The sequence below is a fragment of the Poecile atricapillus genome, chromosome 16, assembly GCF_030490865.1.
Source record: "Poecile atricapillus isolate bPoeAtr1 chromosome 16, bPoeAtr1.hap1, whole genome shotgun sequence".
Lineage (NCBI taxonomy): Eukaryota > Metazoa > Chordata > Aves > Passeriformes > Paridae > Poecile > Poecile atricapillus.
In genome coordinates, this window is record NC_081264.1 from 1,035,777 (window position 1) to 1,051,588 (window position 15,812).

General features: G+C 46.0%; 1 protein-coding gene across 4 annotated transcripts in view; it reads right to left on the reverse strand.

The window, feature by feature from the left end:
• The window catches only part of GLT1D1 (glycosyltransferase 1 domain containing 1), a 49,369-nt gene that overhangs the window by 13,934 nt on the left and 19,623 nt on the right, over positions 1–15,812 (reverse strand). For 3 of the 4 annotated variants that reach the window (XR_009278991.1, XR_009278990.1, XM_058851870.1), the window contains exons 7-10: positions 5,799–5,894; positions 4,745–4,794; positions 718–761; positions 112–232 (exon numbers count right to left, since the gene is read on the reverse strand). Coding sequence is in view for 2 of the 4 variants with exons in the window: in XM_058851870.1 (XP_058707853.1) it covers positions 112–232; positions 718–761; positions 4,745–4,794; positions 5,799–5,894 (311 nt within the window). In the remaining 2 variants the exon portion in view is untranslated. The remainder of the gene's footprint in view (positions 1–111; positions 233–717; positions 762–4,744; positions 4,795–5,798; positions 5,895–15,812) is intronic. The other variant, XM_058851872.1, reaches the window with a different exon arrangement.

Consider the following 15,812-nt stretch of genomic DNA (forward strand, 5'->3'; position numbering starts at 1 on the left):
TAGTTTTATCTTCAGTAGCTTTGAAATAGAGTGTTTGCACCCATTCCCAGTGCCAGAAGGTGATTTCAGACTGGGGGTGACCCCTCTGAATAAGCTGGAAACTGGAATTACCTCCAGGATGGCAGCAGACATCCCCTCTGAGGTGGAGCTGTTCACCACGGCAAAGCATCTCCTGAGAGCGGCGTGCAGCTCCTGCTGGGGCAGCTCCTGCAGCACGTGCACCCCAGGGAGCCTGGAGAACAACACAACCCTCCTGAGGCAGCAGGAAAGGAACCCTGACAAGCCCCAGAACTGATGGAATTCTTCCCTCTGGAGGGGGAGGCACTGGAAGTGCCCAGAGCCGCTCTGGATGTTCCATCCCTGGCCATGTCCGAGCTGGATGGGGCTGGGAGCTGTCCCTGCCCATGGCTGGGAGGGTGGAACTGGGTGATCCTCCCAAAAAAACCCTTCCACAATTCTGTGAATAGTAAATCTAACTAAATCAGAGTAAATCAGATGTGATTTAGCACAGAGCATGAACAAACTGGTTATTCTGGTATTTTAAATGTTTGGAATAGCTGGTCTGGGACTGCTCCGTGCCAAATCATCCCATCAGATTTGTCAGACACACAGAGCTGTGCAGGGACACTCATTTGTACAGACACAAACACAGAATTTTACAAGGGGCAGCCAACTGCTTTCATTCAGCACACAGAAGCTTTAACATCAACTTCTTACCTTTTAACTTCCTCCTTAACTTCACTGCTAAAAAGGGGATCAACCTAGAAAGGAGCACACACAGAGCTTCAGCACTGCAGCTTATGTTTGAAACACACAGAAATAAAAGTTCAGCACATTTTTTAGCTGAAATACTTCAAATGCTGAGCTTTAAGATGATAGCACAGATCTGTTACTTGGCTGTCTCAAAGCTGGTGTGACTCTGAGTGAGGGGCACTGAGGGACTGTCCCTTTATTGGAGTAAAATGTGCCTCAGTGAGCTCAGGAAACAACCTGGACAGAAACTGAGACACTCACGTGGATGCTGTGCTCTGGCAGAAAGAGTTGTTGGAAATCCAGTAAACACAAAATTCCCAACCCCAGTAAATCATACACATGGAATTCCCAATCCCAGTAAATCATACACATGGAATTCCCAATCCCAGTAAATCATAAACACAAAATTCCCAACCCTAGTAAATCATAAACACAAAATTCCCAACCCCAGTAAATCATAAACACAGAATTCCCAACTCCAGTAAATCACACACATGGAATTCCCAATCCCAGTAAATCATAAACACAAAATTCCCAACCCTAGTAAATAATAAACACAGAATTCCCAACTCCAGTAAATAACAAAAACAAAATTCCCAACCCCAGTAAATCATAAACATAAAATTCCCAATCCCAGTAAATCATACACATGGAATTCCCAATCCCAGTAAATCATAAACACAAAATTCCCAACCCCAGTAAATCATAAACACAAAATTCCCAACTCCAGTAAATCATAAACACAAAATTCCCAACCCCAGTAAATCATAAACACAGAATTCCCAACTCCAGTAAATCACACACATGGAATTCCCAATCCCAGTAAATCATAAACACAAAATTCCCAACCCTAGTAAATAATAAACACAGAATTCCCAACTCCAGTAAATAACAAAAACAAAATTCCCAACCCCAGTAAATCATAAACATAAAATTCCCAATCCCAGTAAATCATACACATGGAATTCCCAATCCCAGTAAATCATAAACACAAAATTCCCAACCCCAGTAAATCATAAACACAAAATTCCCAACTCCAGTAAATCATAAACACAAAATTCCCAACTCCAGTAAATAATAAACACAGAATTCCCAGCCCCAGTAAATAACACAGAATTCCCAACCCCAGTAAATAACAAGCACAGAATTCCCAATCCCAGTAAATAACAAACACAAAATTCCCAACTCCAGTAAATAACAAACACAGAATTCCCAATCCCAGTAAATAACACAGAATTCCCAGCCCCAGTAAATAACAAGCACAGAATTCCCAATCCCAGTAAATCATAAACACAAAATTCCCAACTCCAGTAAATAACAAACCCAGAATTCCCAATCCCAGTAAATAACAAGCACAAAATTCCCAACCCCAGTAAATAACAAACACAGAATTCCCAGCCCCAGTAAATAACAAGCACAGAATTCCCAACTCCAGTAAATAACACAGAATTCCCAGCCCCAGTATTTGCCATGCCCACATGCAGGCACGCTGCAGTTATTAAATGCTGTCTAAGCTGGGTGATTTACTCCAGTAGGTTTATTTACAAAGCTCAGCTCTCTCTGCTGTTTTCATTTAGCATGATTAAAAGAACTTGAAAATCCTTAGCTAGACATGAAGAACAGAACTCAACTTCTTTTATTAAAGCTGACTGACTGTTTTAGATTGATACATGATAGCTTGAAGGGAATAACGTGACTTTTTAGTGTATATTAATATTTTGGGTTTGGTTGTTGGGTTTTGTTTCAGATTATGAAACAGAGAACACTCCCAAATTGTCTCTGATGGGGCAGTGTTCTGTGCTGCCCACTATTTATTATTTATTATTTATTATTTATTATTTATTATTTATTATTTAGCCCAATAATGGCTAAAAACACCCCAAAAAGAGCTGGGAGAGCTCACCCAGAGGCTGAAAGCTTTAAACAAAACTTGAAAGTTTTGTGGCCTTAACTTTTTTATAAAGTTTCATAAGCTCCTATTCTTGGAATACGGAGCTGCTGAAAATTAGCTGCTGCTCCAAATTTCATTACAGAAATGAACAAAAGGAAAACTCTTAGTGGAGAGAAATGGTGAAAGTTTTACATAACACAGACCTCAACCCTGCAACATTACCTCGATTGCACCATTTGAGACAATCATGCAGAGAAAATACAGGCAATAATATATAATCTTATGGCAGCAAATAGATCATCTCATGGAGGTAAAGCAGAAAATAGAGTGTGGGCCTTTGTTCTTCCTTTTCTTAATTAATATACTCTTACTGCACAGGCTTTTAATATTCACAATAAAAATTACATGCTTCATAGATGGTGGCACTGATTTTCTTAAGATTTCTGTGCTTTGAGAAGCAACATGAATAAGAAGAGTACAGCTAAATACCAATAGAGCTGAGATGTATTTTTTTTTTTCTTTAGCAATATTTTAGTTCCATGAGAGAAATATGCTTTAAGATGTTTTAAGGAGGTTCAGCCCCTGATCCAGCCTGTGTGCTGCCACGGGGTTATTTCTGCTCTGTAAAGACATTAGCTTATAAAAAAGTGAAGCAAATTTAAGAGGATGACTAAAATGTTTAAAATCCTCACTGGAGGCAGCGAGTGCATCTTTGGATTCCAAGGCACAGCTTCATTCTACCTGCTCTAGATTTGCCTTCCACACCAGGTCACTTCCAAATGATTTTGTGTATTAGCGTGGAAAAAAAAACCCAAATAAAATAAAAAACGTAAAAAAACAGCTTTTAACAAAAAAATCCTATGTCCCAAAATTCACAAAGAATAAAACTGAATGAGAAAAGAGAGAAATTGTTATTTTCCTGTTGAGAGTCTGTTTGGTTTTTGTATAAAGCAAGTTTTCAGGCTGGTGTGGAGGTGAATGAGAGATGGGACTGATGCAGAGGGATCACATTACCCAGATGGAACAGGGCAGCTTTTATTTTATTTTATTTTAGTGCCCTTCAAGCAGCAGTGAGAGTTTATTTCACATGACCCAGCTGCCTCCTCAGACCTTTCCCACTGCTTGAACCCAGGCTCCAGGCTGCCTTTCCCAGCCCTGAGCTGCAGGATCCACGTGGAGAACACGGATTTGCACTGAGTTTTGTAGCTTTAGCTACACAGGCAGCACACAGAAGCAGAGGAATCAGGACAGAGGCACCAACCTGAAGATTATTTTGAGATGGGGATGTATAAAAAACCTGTTTATCCAGGCTTTGGTGCACTGAGGCTCTAGGTGGAAAAGGAGCTGGGCTGGTTTTGTCAGCTGGAGCTGTGTCCTTGCTGGCAGGTGTCAGACAGAGCCTGAGCATCATTTTGCACCTGCTGGCAGCTGTTAATTGTGCACAAAGCCAGGACTGAAACCAGACTCCAGGAATGGCATCAAAGCCCAGATGGAATGGAACAAGGAGCCAGGGCTCCACGTGAACCAAAGATGTAAGGACAGGGATAATGAGCATCTGAGGCAGCTTCACAGCACCCAAAATCCTCATTAGCAAAGCCTCTGCAAGAAAATTCTCCTGCCTTTCAAAACATTTGATGGGCTCATTTCTAAGCCATCCCCATTGAAACAGGCATTGCTAAAAGTACAGCTTCGAGGAGTTTGTGAGCATCTAACATCCCACAGGTGTGACAGCAGTAGCCAGGAGTAGAATCCAAGTATTTTGATGGCTTTTGATGGTTTTTGATGTTTTTTCTCCTCAGAAGTCCTTTCTGGAGTGGGAGGAAGTGAGGGAACAGAGCTGGGCTGCCTCAGTGTCCCCTCCTGGGCTGCTCTTGGAGCTGCTCCCCCTGCAGTGCAGGAGCTCTTCCATGGACAGTTCTCAGCTTGGGAACTCTGGAATCACTTCCACACCTCAGTGGGAGCTGGGAACAGCCTTTTCAGGCTCTAGGTTTGTACCTCATCTCCTTAACAGAAATCCCCTGACCTAGGTGCAGTTTGGAACACAGCAGTGGTATCTCAGATGCAGGTAAATGGAAATGTTTAAAAATAAAAATTACTTACTGCAGGTCCAATAATGCCCAGATGGACACTGGGATCCTTTCTGTGCCAATCTGAAACAGAAGAGGAACAACCATTTTATTAATAAAAATTATTACATTTTAAAATCAGTATAAATAGCTCCATGATTAAAGAAGAATCAGACAAATATTGTATTGCTACTTAAAAGACTGAACATGCACCAGATTCCATGCTCAGCCCTCTCATTACCCCTCAGAATTCAAATATTAGCATATCTGAAAGTTAGCATTTAGCCTTTCTGCTTCATGCAATCTCTTCTGACTCAAGGGTTATTTAACTAAGCTCAGATATTAATTTTGAATCACTCAAGAGAACAATGCTCTGTATAATGCAGTGACTCTGGCCACTAAGCCAAAATTGAATATTTTCCTGTGTAAAGGAACACGTGGAAGTGACTGCAGCCATCACAATCACTGCTCAGTAAAATGCTCAAGAGAAACCTGCTGCTCTGAATCCCAGCAGGCAGCAATGCAGTCCTGCATTTGTCACCCAGCATCACAGGGTTTAAAGGGTTAAAAAAGTCCATGGAATCCTGCTGAGCCTTTTACAGACACAAACAGAGCCTGACAAAATATTCCCTTCTCTGACCGTGAGGAAACTTCAGCCCAGCCTGAGCACCCAGCCACAACAATGGGTGGTAAAATTTGTTTGCAGCTTCAATGGCATTAATTAGCACACATGCAAATCAAGCCAACAGCCACGGGACAGCAAGATAAAAAGTTATTTTGAAGCCAGTGATCTTTTCTTTTGTCTTCCATCAATATTGCATGTAACAGCAAAACAGTTTTCTCAGCAAGTGAAACCATCAAATGCTGCTTTGATTGGAATGCTCTGTTATTCCCAGCAGGATGGAAAAGATGTGGCACAGGAATAATGTCTTGAGCAGATCAATGGTTGCTGAAGAACTTCTTTTTTCAAATGTAAATATTCAGTGACGTTTCCTGCAATGAATAAAAGAGCTCCTGCCAAACTTGGAGACGTTAAAAGAATGCACAGAGAGTGACAAAACAAGAATATTCAAATGGCCACTCCTTACCTGAGAAAACTTCTACTAAATACAGAGGGTCCTTGACTCTTCGGAGCCCACACACCAGAAGGAACAGATGTAAACTGTCAGTGTCTGTGGGAATGTCTGCAACAAATAATTGTAAAAGTAATTCATTAATGCTGATAAAAAAGCTGAACAGTCCAAGTGGTTCTGTGAATGAGCAGGTACTGTGGTAAAAGCAGTAAAAGAGTGGATTATGAAAAATTGTCATTATTCCTTGTTTCTTGCATCAACCCTCAGGCTGAGGATTTAAATAATTTTATATTTATGTTTATTTCCAGAGGCAGTGAATGTGCAGGACTTGCAGTAAAATCTGGTGTTCTTGGACACCAGAACCAGCTGTGAGGGCCCTGAGCAGCTCTGGGTGGCTCTCAGTGCTTTTAATCCTAACAAGAATAACTTTGCACCCATCTAATAACTCCCCACCCATTTCCAGGTGTGGGATTTGGTTATTCAGGCTTAGAGCTCTCCATCTGACACTTTCTGTAAAGATCAGGAAATGCCCCACAGTTCTCAATCCCTGTGTGCCAGCACTGCTACAGAATAAAATACAAGTTCCATTATTTATTTTACACTTATTGCTAAAACACAGATGAAAAATAACTCAGGGGGGGAAAAAGCCTCAGCATGGGAACTTTTAACATTGAAAATCTCTTCCACATCCACAGCAACAACTCATTCTGCAGGCTTCCATGGAAAAAGGAGGATCCTGCATCCCCTGGGCTCTGTGGCAGGACCATTAACTCAGGACATTCTGTCCAGGGCTCACCTCGAGATGAGCTTTGCTAAAACCTGCTTGTGATAAAACACAACCCAAAACCTGCAGACTGAACTCAAACAACAAGGTGAGTTAATAAACACTGCAGGGTTTGGAGTGTTCACGTTTGATTTGCTGCACTGAACCAATGGGTTTGGTGTCCTTCACTTCAGCCCCTTCTGCAGCTCCTGGATTGCCCAACACTGCTCTGTTGCAGGGTCAGAAATGTGATTTTAAAGTTTAAAAGCAGCTCAGGAACGTTGAAATTCTCCCTGTCACAGGGTTCATTACTGAGTCTGTTTCATTCAACTTAAAACAACCCTGAGTTGTCACAAGGGGCTGCAGCAGATATGGTAAATAACATTTCACTGCTTATTGGACCAAGAAATAATTGGCAGTTTATAATACACAAACATTTGGCTTGGAAAAGCCATTCTTGTGGTGCAGTGGGCCATTAACACTGTCTGGTCTCAGACATGCAGCAGTGCTCTGCACACAAAACAAACTATTAAAAAGCATTACCAAAATTCAGACTTCACTGCTGCTGTCCCATGGGGCACAAACACCCATTTGGAATTATGGGCTCCCCTTACTGATGCTGAGCTCTGGCTATTTGGAAACAAAACGTGGAGTTAGTGCTGAAAGTCACACAGGAGGAGGAAACCAGGTTTTCCTCTTCTCACATGGAGACCACAGAATTACTGCACTCTCAAAATAAATGCCCTTTTTATGTTTTATCAGCTTTTTGTTTCTATCTTACAGCTTTCAGTCTTTTATTAGGTGAGGGTTTAAAGCCCTAACAGCTCTGTGCAGCCCTGGCTGCCATTCTGCTCCCTGAGCCCAAAGAGAAAGAGGGAGCTGCTCCCATTCAGACATTTCCATTCTAAGGCACCTGTCCCAAAATCTCATCAATTACAGCCCAATTGCCTCACTGTGGAATGACCTAAGGTAATTCTCATTAATGCAAACAGCTCACCTAGCTGAGCTGAGGATGTTCTGTGTGCTCTGAACCAGCAGCTGTGGCTGCAGACTGCATCCCACATGGATCTAAACTGGGCAGGAAGGGCTGCTCCAACAGGATTTGTCTCTGTGCAGTGGATGAGGATCTGCTGTAGATTTATTTCATTGGATCATTTATTTATTTCAGTGGATCTCAGCCATCCCCCAGCTCATTTCACAGCAGCCTTTCCCCCTGGATCCCCTCAGAGCTCTGTGTGCCCTGTGAGACCGAGCTCCAGCAGCTCCTGTGTGCTCTGCTCACTCTCTGCCCAGCCCTGGAATGATGCTGAAATTCCCTCCTGGTGCTCTCTGCAGCCCTGCTGGGAAAATCCCACCCAACAAACACCACTTGTCCCTAAAAGCAACAATTTCAGGAGGCTCTGTGCTCTCTGAGAGCATCTGAAGAGCAAAGGCTGCCCTCCCAGCCCCAGCCACAGAGCTGCCCTTTGGAAAAGACATTTTTACTTTTTCCTTCAGCTCAAACAAGACTTTAGTATGTGAGTTTTTGCTATCATTCTGCCTTTTGCAGATGTAATAAGATGCTACCAGCCCGTGTGATTGTGAAATGGAAACACATCAGCGTGGCACAATCAAGTGATTTTCTCTTTCAGTACATTCCCTGTGCCACAATCTTGTTTGAATGACAGGCAAACACCCAAATAACAAAAAAATCCTTGAGTCTCTTTCTCCCCATTTCTGCTAGTGATACAAAAGCAAAGATTTCCAGCAGCACGCTGTGCTTTCATTATCTCTTCCCTCACGTATCTTCCTGTTTGCCTGACAAAGAAACACAAAATGGAAAGATTTGTACATAAACCCTGGCAATTAAAAAATAAAATTAAATAAAGACTGCATGGCACGTGTTTTCCAGCCATCCCTCAAGATCCACTCTACACTGAACACAAGTGAAGCCCAGGCACTGTAACCAACATCCCTGTCAGTGTCAGAAGAATTGTTTGGAGTCAGAGTGTGGCTGTGAACAAAAGCTGTCAGGGTTTGTCTGTGACCCTGCTCTGCTCTCTCAGCTTTCCCTGGGACAAACAGCTGGCACAGCCAGGAGCAGGGATGGACAGGAGTGAGAGTGGTCACTGCAGTGTCCCCAGGAGCAGGGATGGACAGGGAATGGTCACTGCAGTGTCCCCAGGAGCAGGGATGGACAGGGAATGGTCACTGCAGTGTCCCCAGGAGCAGGGATGGACAGGGAATGGTCACTGCAGTGTCCCCAGGAGCAGGGATGGACAGGAGTGAGAGTGGTCACTGCAGTGTCCCCAGGAGCAGGGATGGACAGGGAATGGTCACTGCTGTGTCCCCAGGAGCAGGGATGGACAGGGAATGGTCACTGCTGTGTCCCCAGGAGCAGGGATGGACAGGGAATGGTCACTGCAGTGTCCCCAGGAGCAGGGATGGACAGGGAATGGTCACTGCAGTGTCCCCAGGAGCAGGGATGGACAGGGAATGGTCACTGCAGTGTCCCCAGGAGCAGGGATGGACACAGATGAGCTGCAGGAGCTGGGGCACAGCCCTGCTGAGCCAAGGGATACTGCAGTGCAAAACAGGAGAGCATTGCCACGGGAGAACTGGCATTGCCACAGGGGAACTGGCATTGCCACAGGGGAACTGGCATTGCCACAGGAGAACTGGCATTGCCACAGGAGAACTGGCATTGCCACAGGAGAACCGGCATTGCCACAAGGGAACTGGCATTGCCACAGGAGAACTGGCATTGCCACAGGAGAACTGGCATTGCCACAAGGGAGAACTGGCATTGCCACAGGGGAACTGGCATTGCCACAAGGGAACTGGCATTGCCACAGGAGAACTGGCATTGCCACAGGAGAACTGGCATTGCCACAAGGGAACTGGCATTGCCACAAGGGAGAACTGGCATTGCCACAAGGGAACTGGCATTGCCACAGGAGAACTGGCATTGCCACAGGAGAACTGGCATTGCCACAGGAGAACTGGCATTGCCACAGGAGAACTGGCATTGCCACAGGAGAACTGGCATTGCCACAGGAGAACTGGCATTGCCACAGGAGAACTGGCATTGCCACAGGGGAACTGGCATTGCCACAGGGGAACTGGCATTGCCACAGGAGAACTGGCATTGCCACAAGGGAACTGGCATTGCCACAGGAGAACTGGCATTGCCACAGGAGAACTGGCATTGCCACAGGGGAACTGGCATTGCCACAAGGGAACTGGCATTGCCACAAGGGAACTGGCATTGCCACAAGGGAACTGGCATTGCCACAGGAGAACTGGCATTGCCACAGGAGAACTGGCATTGCCACAGGGGAACTGGCATTGCCACAAGGGAACTGGCATTGCCACAAGGGAACTGGCATTGCCACAGGAGAACTGGCATTGCCACAGGGGAACTGGCATTGCCACAGGGGAACTGGCATTGCCACAGGGGAACTGGCATTGCCACAGGAGAACTGGCATTGCCACAGGAGAACTGGCATTGCCACGGGAGAACTGGCATTGCCACAGGAGAGAACTGGCATTGCCACAAGGGAACTGGCATTGCCACAAGGGAGAACTGGCATTGCCACAGGAGAACTGGCATTGCCACAGGGGAACTGGCATTGCCACAAGGGAGAACTGGCATTGCCACAAGGGAGAACTGGCATTGCCACAGGAGAACTGGCATTGCCACAGGGGAACTGGCATTGCCACAAGGGAGAACTGGCATTGCCACAAGGGAGAACTGGCATTGCCACAAAGGAGAACTGGCATTGCCACAAGGGAGAACTGGCATTGCCACAAGGGAACTGGCATTGCCACAAGGGAACTGGCATTGCCACAAGGGAGAACTGGCATTGCCACAAGGGAGAACTGGCATTGCCACAGGAGAACTGGCATTGCCACAGGAGAGAACTGGCATTGCCACAGGAGAACTGGCATTGCCACAAGGGAACTGGCATTGCCACAAGGGAACTGGCATTGCCACAGGAGAACTGGCATTGCCACAGGAGAACTGGCATTGCCACAAGGGAACTGGCATTGCCACAAGGGAACTGGCATTGCCACAAGGGAACTGGCATTGCCACAGGGGAACTGGCATTGCCACAGGGGAACTGGCATTGCCACAGGAGAACTGGCATTGCCACAAGGGAACTGGCATTGCCACAGGAGAACTGGCATTGCCACAGGGGAACTGGCATTGCCACAAGGGAGAACTGGCATTGCCACAAAGGAGAACTGGCATTGCCACAGGGGAACTGGCATTGCCACAGGAGAACTGGCATTGCCACAGGGGAACTGGCATTGCCACAGGAGAACTGGCATTGCCACAAAGGAACTGGCATTGCCACAGGAGAACTGGCATTGCCACAGGGGAACTGGCATTGCCACAGGAGAACTGGCATTGCCACAGGAGAACTGGCATTGCCACAGGAGAACTGGCATTGCCACAGGAGAACTGGCATTGCCACAAGGGAGAACTGGCATTGCCACAGGAGAACTGGCATTGCCACAGGGGAACTGGCATTGCCACAAGGGAACTGGCATTGCCACAAGGGAGAACTGGCATTGCCACAAGGGAACTGGCATTGCCACAGGAGAACTGGCATTGCCACAAGGGAGAACTGGCATTGCCACAAGGGAACTGGCATTGCCACAAGGGAACTGGCATTGCCACAGGGGAACTGGCATTGCCACAAGGGAACTGGCATTGCCACAAGGGAACTGGCATTGCCACAGGGGAACTGGCATTGCCACAGGAGAACTGGCATTGCCACAGGAGAACTGGCATTGCCACAGGGGAACTGGCATTGCCACAAGGGAACTGGCATTGCCACAAGGGAACTGGCATTGCCACAGGAGAGAACTGGCATTGCCACAGGAGAACTGGCATTGCCACAGGAGAACTGGCATTGCCACAGGGGAACTGGCATTGCCACAGGAGAACTGGCATTGCCACAAGGGAACTGGCATTGCCACAGGGGAACTGGCATTGCCACAAGGGAACTGGCATTGCCACAAGGGAACTGGCATTGCCACGGGAGAACTGGCATTGCCACAGGAGAACTGGCATTGCCACAGGAGAACTGGCATTGCCACAGGGGAACTGGCATTGCCACAAGGGAACTGGCATTGCCACAGGAGAACTGGCATTGCCACAGGAGAACTGGCATTGCCACGGGAGAACTGGCATTGCCACAAGGGAACTGGCATTGCCACAGGAGAACTGGCATTGCCACAGGAGAACTGGCATTGCCACAAGGGAGAACTGGCATTGCCACAGGAGAACTGGCATTGCCACAAGGGAACTGGCATTGCCACAGGAGAACTGGCATTGCCACAGGAGAACTGGCATTGCCACAAGGGAACTGGCATTGCCACAGGAGAACTGGCATTGCCACAGGGGAACTGGCATTGCCACAGGAGAACTGGCATTGCCACAGGAGAACTGGCATTGCCACAAGGGAACTGGCATTGCCACAAGGGAGAACTGGCATTGCCACAAGGGAACTGGCATTGCCACAAGGGAACTGCTCATCACATTAACCATTTCACTGCTGCCACAGGAACACAACCCTGGGAGCACTCGGGGAGGAAAAGCTCTCCGAGGTGCCAGGTCCAGCCATCACCCCACGGCCACCAGCCACATCTGCTCATCCTCCCAATCCCTCCAGGGATTCCAAACCACCACTGCCCTGGGCAGCTGTGCCAGCTGTGCCACCCCTCAGGGTGCAGAAATTCTCCCAATTTCCACTCTAACCCTGCCCTGGCACCACCTGAGGCCGTTTCCTCCTCGCTGCAGAGAGCAGGGCTGTGACACACTGAGAGTTTACACCTGGGCCATGATAAAATCCTGCACAGCACCACACCAACACAGACAGCAAACACAAAAACCTGAATAATTTCTGAAGCTTCAGCAGGGACCTCGTTTTTCTAAGAAAGGCAGGAATAAGTACAAGTGTTATCTAAAGAGATTTTGAAAGTGTAGATTCATTTAACTCCATCCCTCCAGGTACTATCAGGAAAAAAAATGCAGCAGTCTTAGGTGCACAATAAAAATAAATGTATTACTGCAAATCTTTAATCTTACTGAAAGCTGCAGGCCTGGAAGTGAATGAGTAATACCAAGCATTAGCTTGCTCAGAGGTAAAGAAGAAGATTTAAAAATTAATTTTCCAACCCCTGATTTCAAGTTCACTGTTGTGCTCTACAGACCTTTAGAGAACAACACCAAGTCCACATTATTTGGGCTTATTCATCCATTTCTGCTTTTGTTCAGAAACAAAATGTAAGCCACGATGAGATGGGGAGGGGAAATCACCTTATTTTCTTTTCTGGTCACTTTGAACCACAGCAGGTCTTTTCATTTATCCATTTCTATTTCATTTATCCACCTCCTGAGCACCTGAAAGCATTGACTGCTCTCCTCAAGAGGGACATCCATAGGTTTATAGATGAGATTTCAGTCTTTTAAGACAGCGATTTTATTTTCTTGAGCATGAAAATGGATAAATTTGTCCAACTGTGGCACAAACCTTTGACAATCCAAATCTTTCAATTCATAGCTTGAGTTTTCCTCCCTGCACACTGAGGAAATGCCTTCCCTTGGTCCCTGTGGTCCCTTGGCTCTGGAGTTTGGGTTTGTGTTTGTGCTGGCTCAGCCCAAGGTGCTCAGGCTGGGGTGGAGGGTCCTGCTGCAGCTCCCCTGCTCATCCTGACTCCAAACAGGGCTCAAATCCCTGCTGGCACACAAACTCCAGCAGAGACCCAGCCAGCCTTGATTTCAGCAATGCACCTGCAGATCCCAAACATTCCTGCATGAAAGGTTCTGCATTTCACTGCACAAAGCAGCTGGCTCCTCACAAGGGGCACTGCAGGCAGTAATTTATCCCAAGTGCTCACAGCCAGCAGTGAGGATCTGCTGATGTTTGTGGAGGCAGAGAAGGTCAATGAACCTGGAAACCTCCAGGGACAGGCCACTAATCCAGGAAAACCAGACTGCAAAATTCTCAATCAATTCTTCTCCCATTTCTCATTATTTTTAACAGATCAGACAACCAAAAAGCTCTGTGTTTCCAGATCAGTTTGGAAACTCAGTTTTTTGCTGCCATCATACAATTTTTACCGTGGGCAGCTCTCTGAGTGCACAAACTTTTACTGTTTAGTTTTTCTTATCCAGGTCCCTCTTTCCAGCTGAGCTTTAAAGAAAACCTAATGCCTCTGTAAAACCCTGCCTGTGTCATGACAGGTTATGTAAACTTCAGCAGAAATTACATGAGAGCTGAAAAATCAAACTACAAAAGCATCCAGCATCTTTTGGTGTGCAATAAGCACGTGAGCCTGTGGCTGCAGGCCACCTCCCAGGAAAGCAGCTCTGAGTCCTGGCTGCTGGCTGAACACACATTTCTCAGTGAATCCTGCAGACTTTGTTAGTTATCTGCATCTTCTCATCACATGGTGTTTATTAGGGTCTGTATCTTCCAAGCTCCAGCCCCATTCCGGTGAAATCAAAAGGAGCTTTGTATCCTGGAATGATGACATCAAGTCTGTGATCACAAACAGCTCTGCCCCAGCCCTGAGCTGTTAGAGGAGATCAGTCTCAGGTTTCTCATTTATTTAAACTGTCTTGTCATTTTCTGTCAGTCAATTCACAGCAAAGGCTGAACCCTCGCTGACTCTCTCAAGTCTATAGATAGGGCTTCTAAAATTGCTTTAACCAAGCTGATTGTGCTCTATATAGATCCCTGCAATGTAAGGTCAGAGAAAAACAGTTTGATCATCTGGTGTGATCTCCAGGCTGACACAGGCAGCAAAACTTCCTGAAATAGGCTGGGTTACCCAAGAGGCTGAAAATGTTGTGTTCCTGGAGCCTGTGCTGAGATCTGCACTCGCTTCAGCCTTTTGGTTTGGCTGCTGCTGCTCACAGTCTCTCATCCACAGAAGGCAAACTGTGAAGTTGACTGTTAACCACAATGCAGATGAACTCTAAAAGGCCCCTGGTTTTTAAGATTCAGCCAGTAAATGTTGGTTAGCCAGCCCCTGGAGCTACTGCAGCTACAGCAACAACCCCACGCCATCACCTCCACAACTCTCAGCTCTGCTGCTGAGACTATGAAAAAACACTAATTCCAGGATTTCTGCACTGAGATTGTACTGCACCCATAATAATAATAACAACAAAAACCTTTCACAGCACTGCTTCCATTTGTGTTATTCGATTTATTACTATTATACTCTATTCCTGTGTAATTCTGTTTACATTAGCACCCAAGCTATCAAATGGGATGCACAGAAAAAGCTGGGATTCCTTAGTTTGGTTTAGCACCAATCAAATTTGGGGGCTGGAAGTCTCCCACCATAAAATGCATTTGGTGCATTCTGCCACTCACTTAAAGCTCCCATTAAATTCTTTTTGAAGCTGTTACATTGATTTAAAGAGGCTGTTTATGTACTGGTGTCATATCCAAAGTGAGCAAATGTTTCCTCTGACCAAAAAGAAAATCAGTACAAAGAATATTGGTAGGAAGTCTGTTCTGTGGGAGAAAGTCAGGAAGCATTCTGAAGATTCTGTTTCATTGAGAGGATAACCTGACACCCTGACCACTGAGGGTGTGTGACAGCAATGCCTGGAGTGCATTAAAACCTGCACTGCAGGGCGTGGCTCCTGTGCAGCCTGAATTTATCAAACATTCAGGGGTTCTGCTAAAAACACAGCCAGGGCTTAACTGGAGAAATATTTCTCCCCCCAAAAAATCATTAATGCCTTCAGACATGGAACAATCCTAATGAAAAAAGCCTTAAAAAGAAGATGAGAAATGCCAGGAGCTGAAGGAGACCGGGCAGCTTGGTGTGCATTAAAGCTCAGGCTCTTTCCAAGCACACATCGTGCAAGGCCACACTGCCAAAACCTTCTGAGCAAAACTGCCTCCTGCTTCTCACAGTTTCCTTCTGATTGCTCCATGCTCAGTAGAATTTTAAACACTTTGGAACTGCAAATGCCCAGAAAAAAAAAAGCAATTCGCTGGGAACTCCTAATGAGTCCCTGGACAGCACAAAGGTACAGCCAAAAAGCCTGATTCCATGTGCAGGATTAAAAGAAGTGGAAATTGTAGGCTGCCACCAGAGATGGACATGGGCACAGGGAAGAGAAGGCAAATGAGATGAAACAGTCATAAAAACAATACTGAATAATCTGGTGCCAGTTTTCAAGTTATTATTTAATAAGGCACAGATGTTAGAGTCACATTTTAGTTTGCTTTTCGTGTACATTATGAATT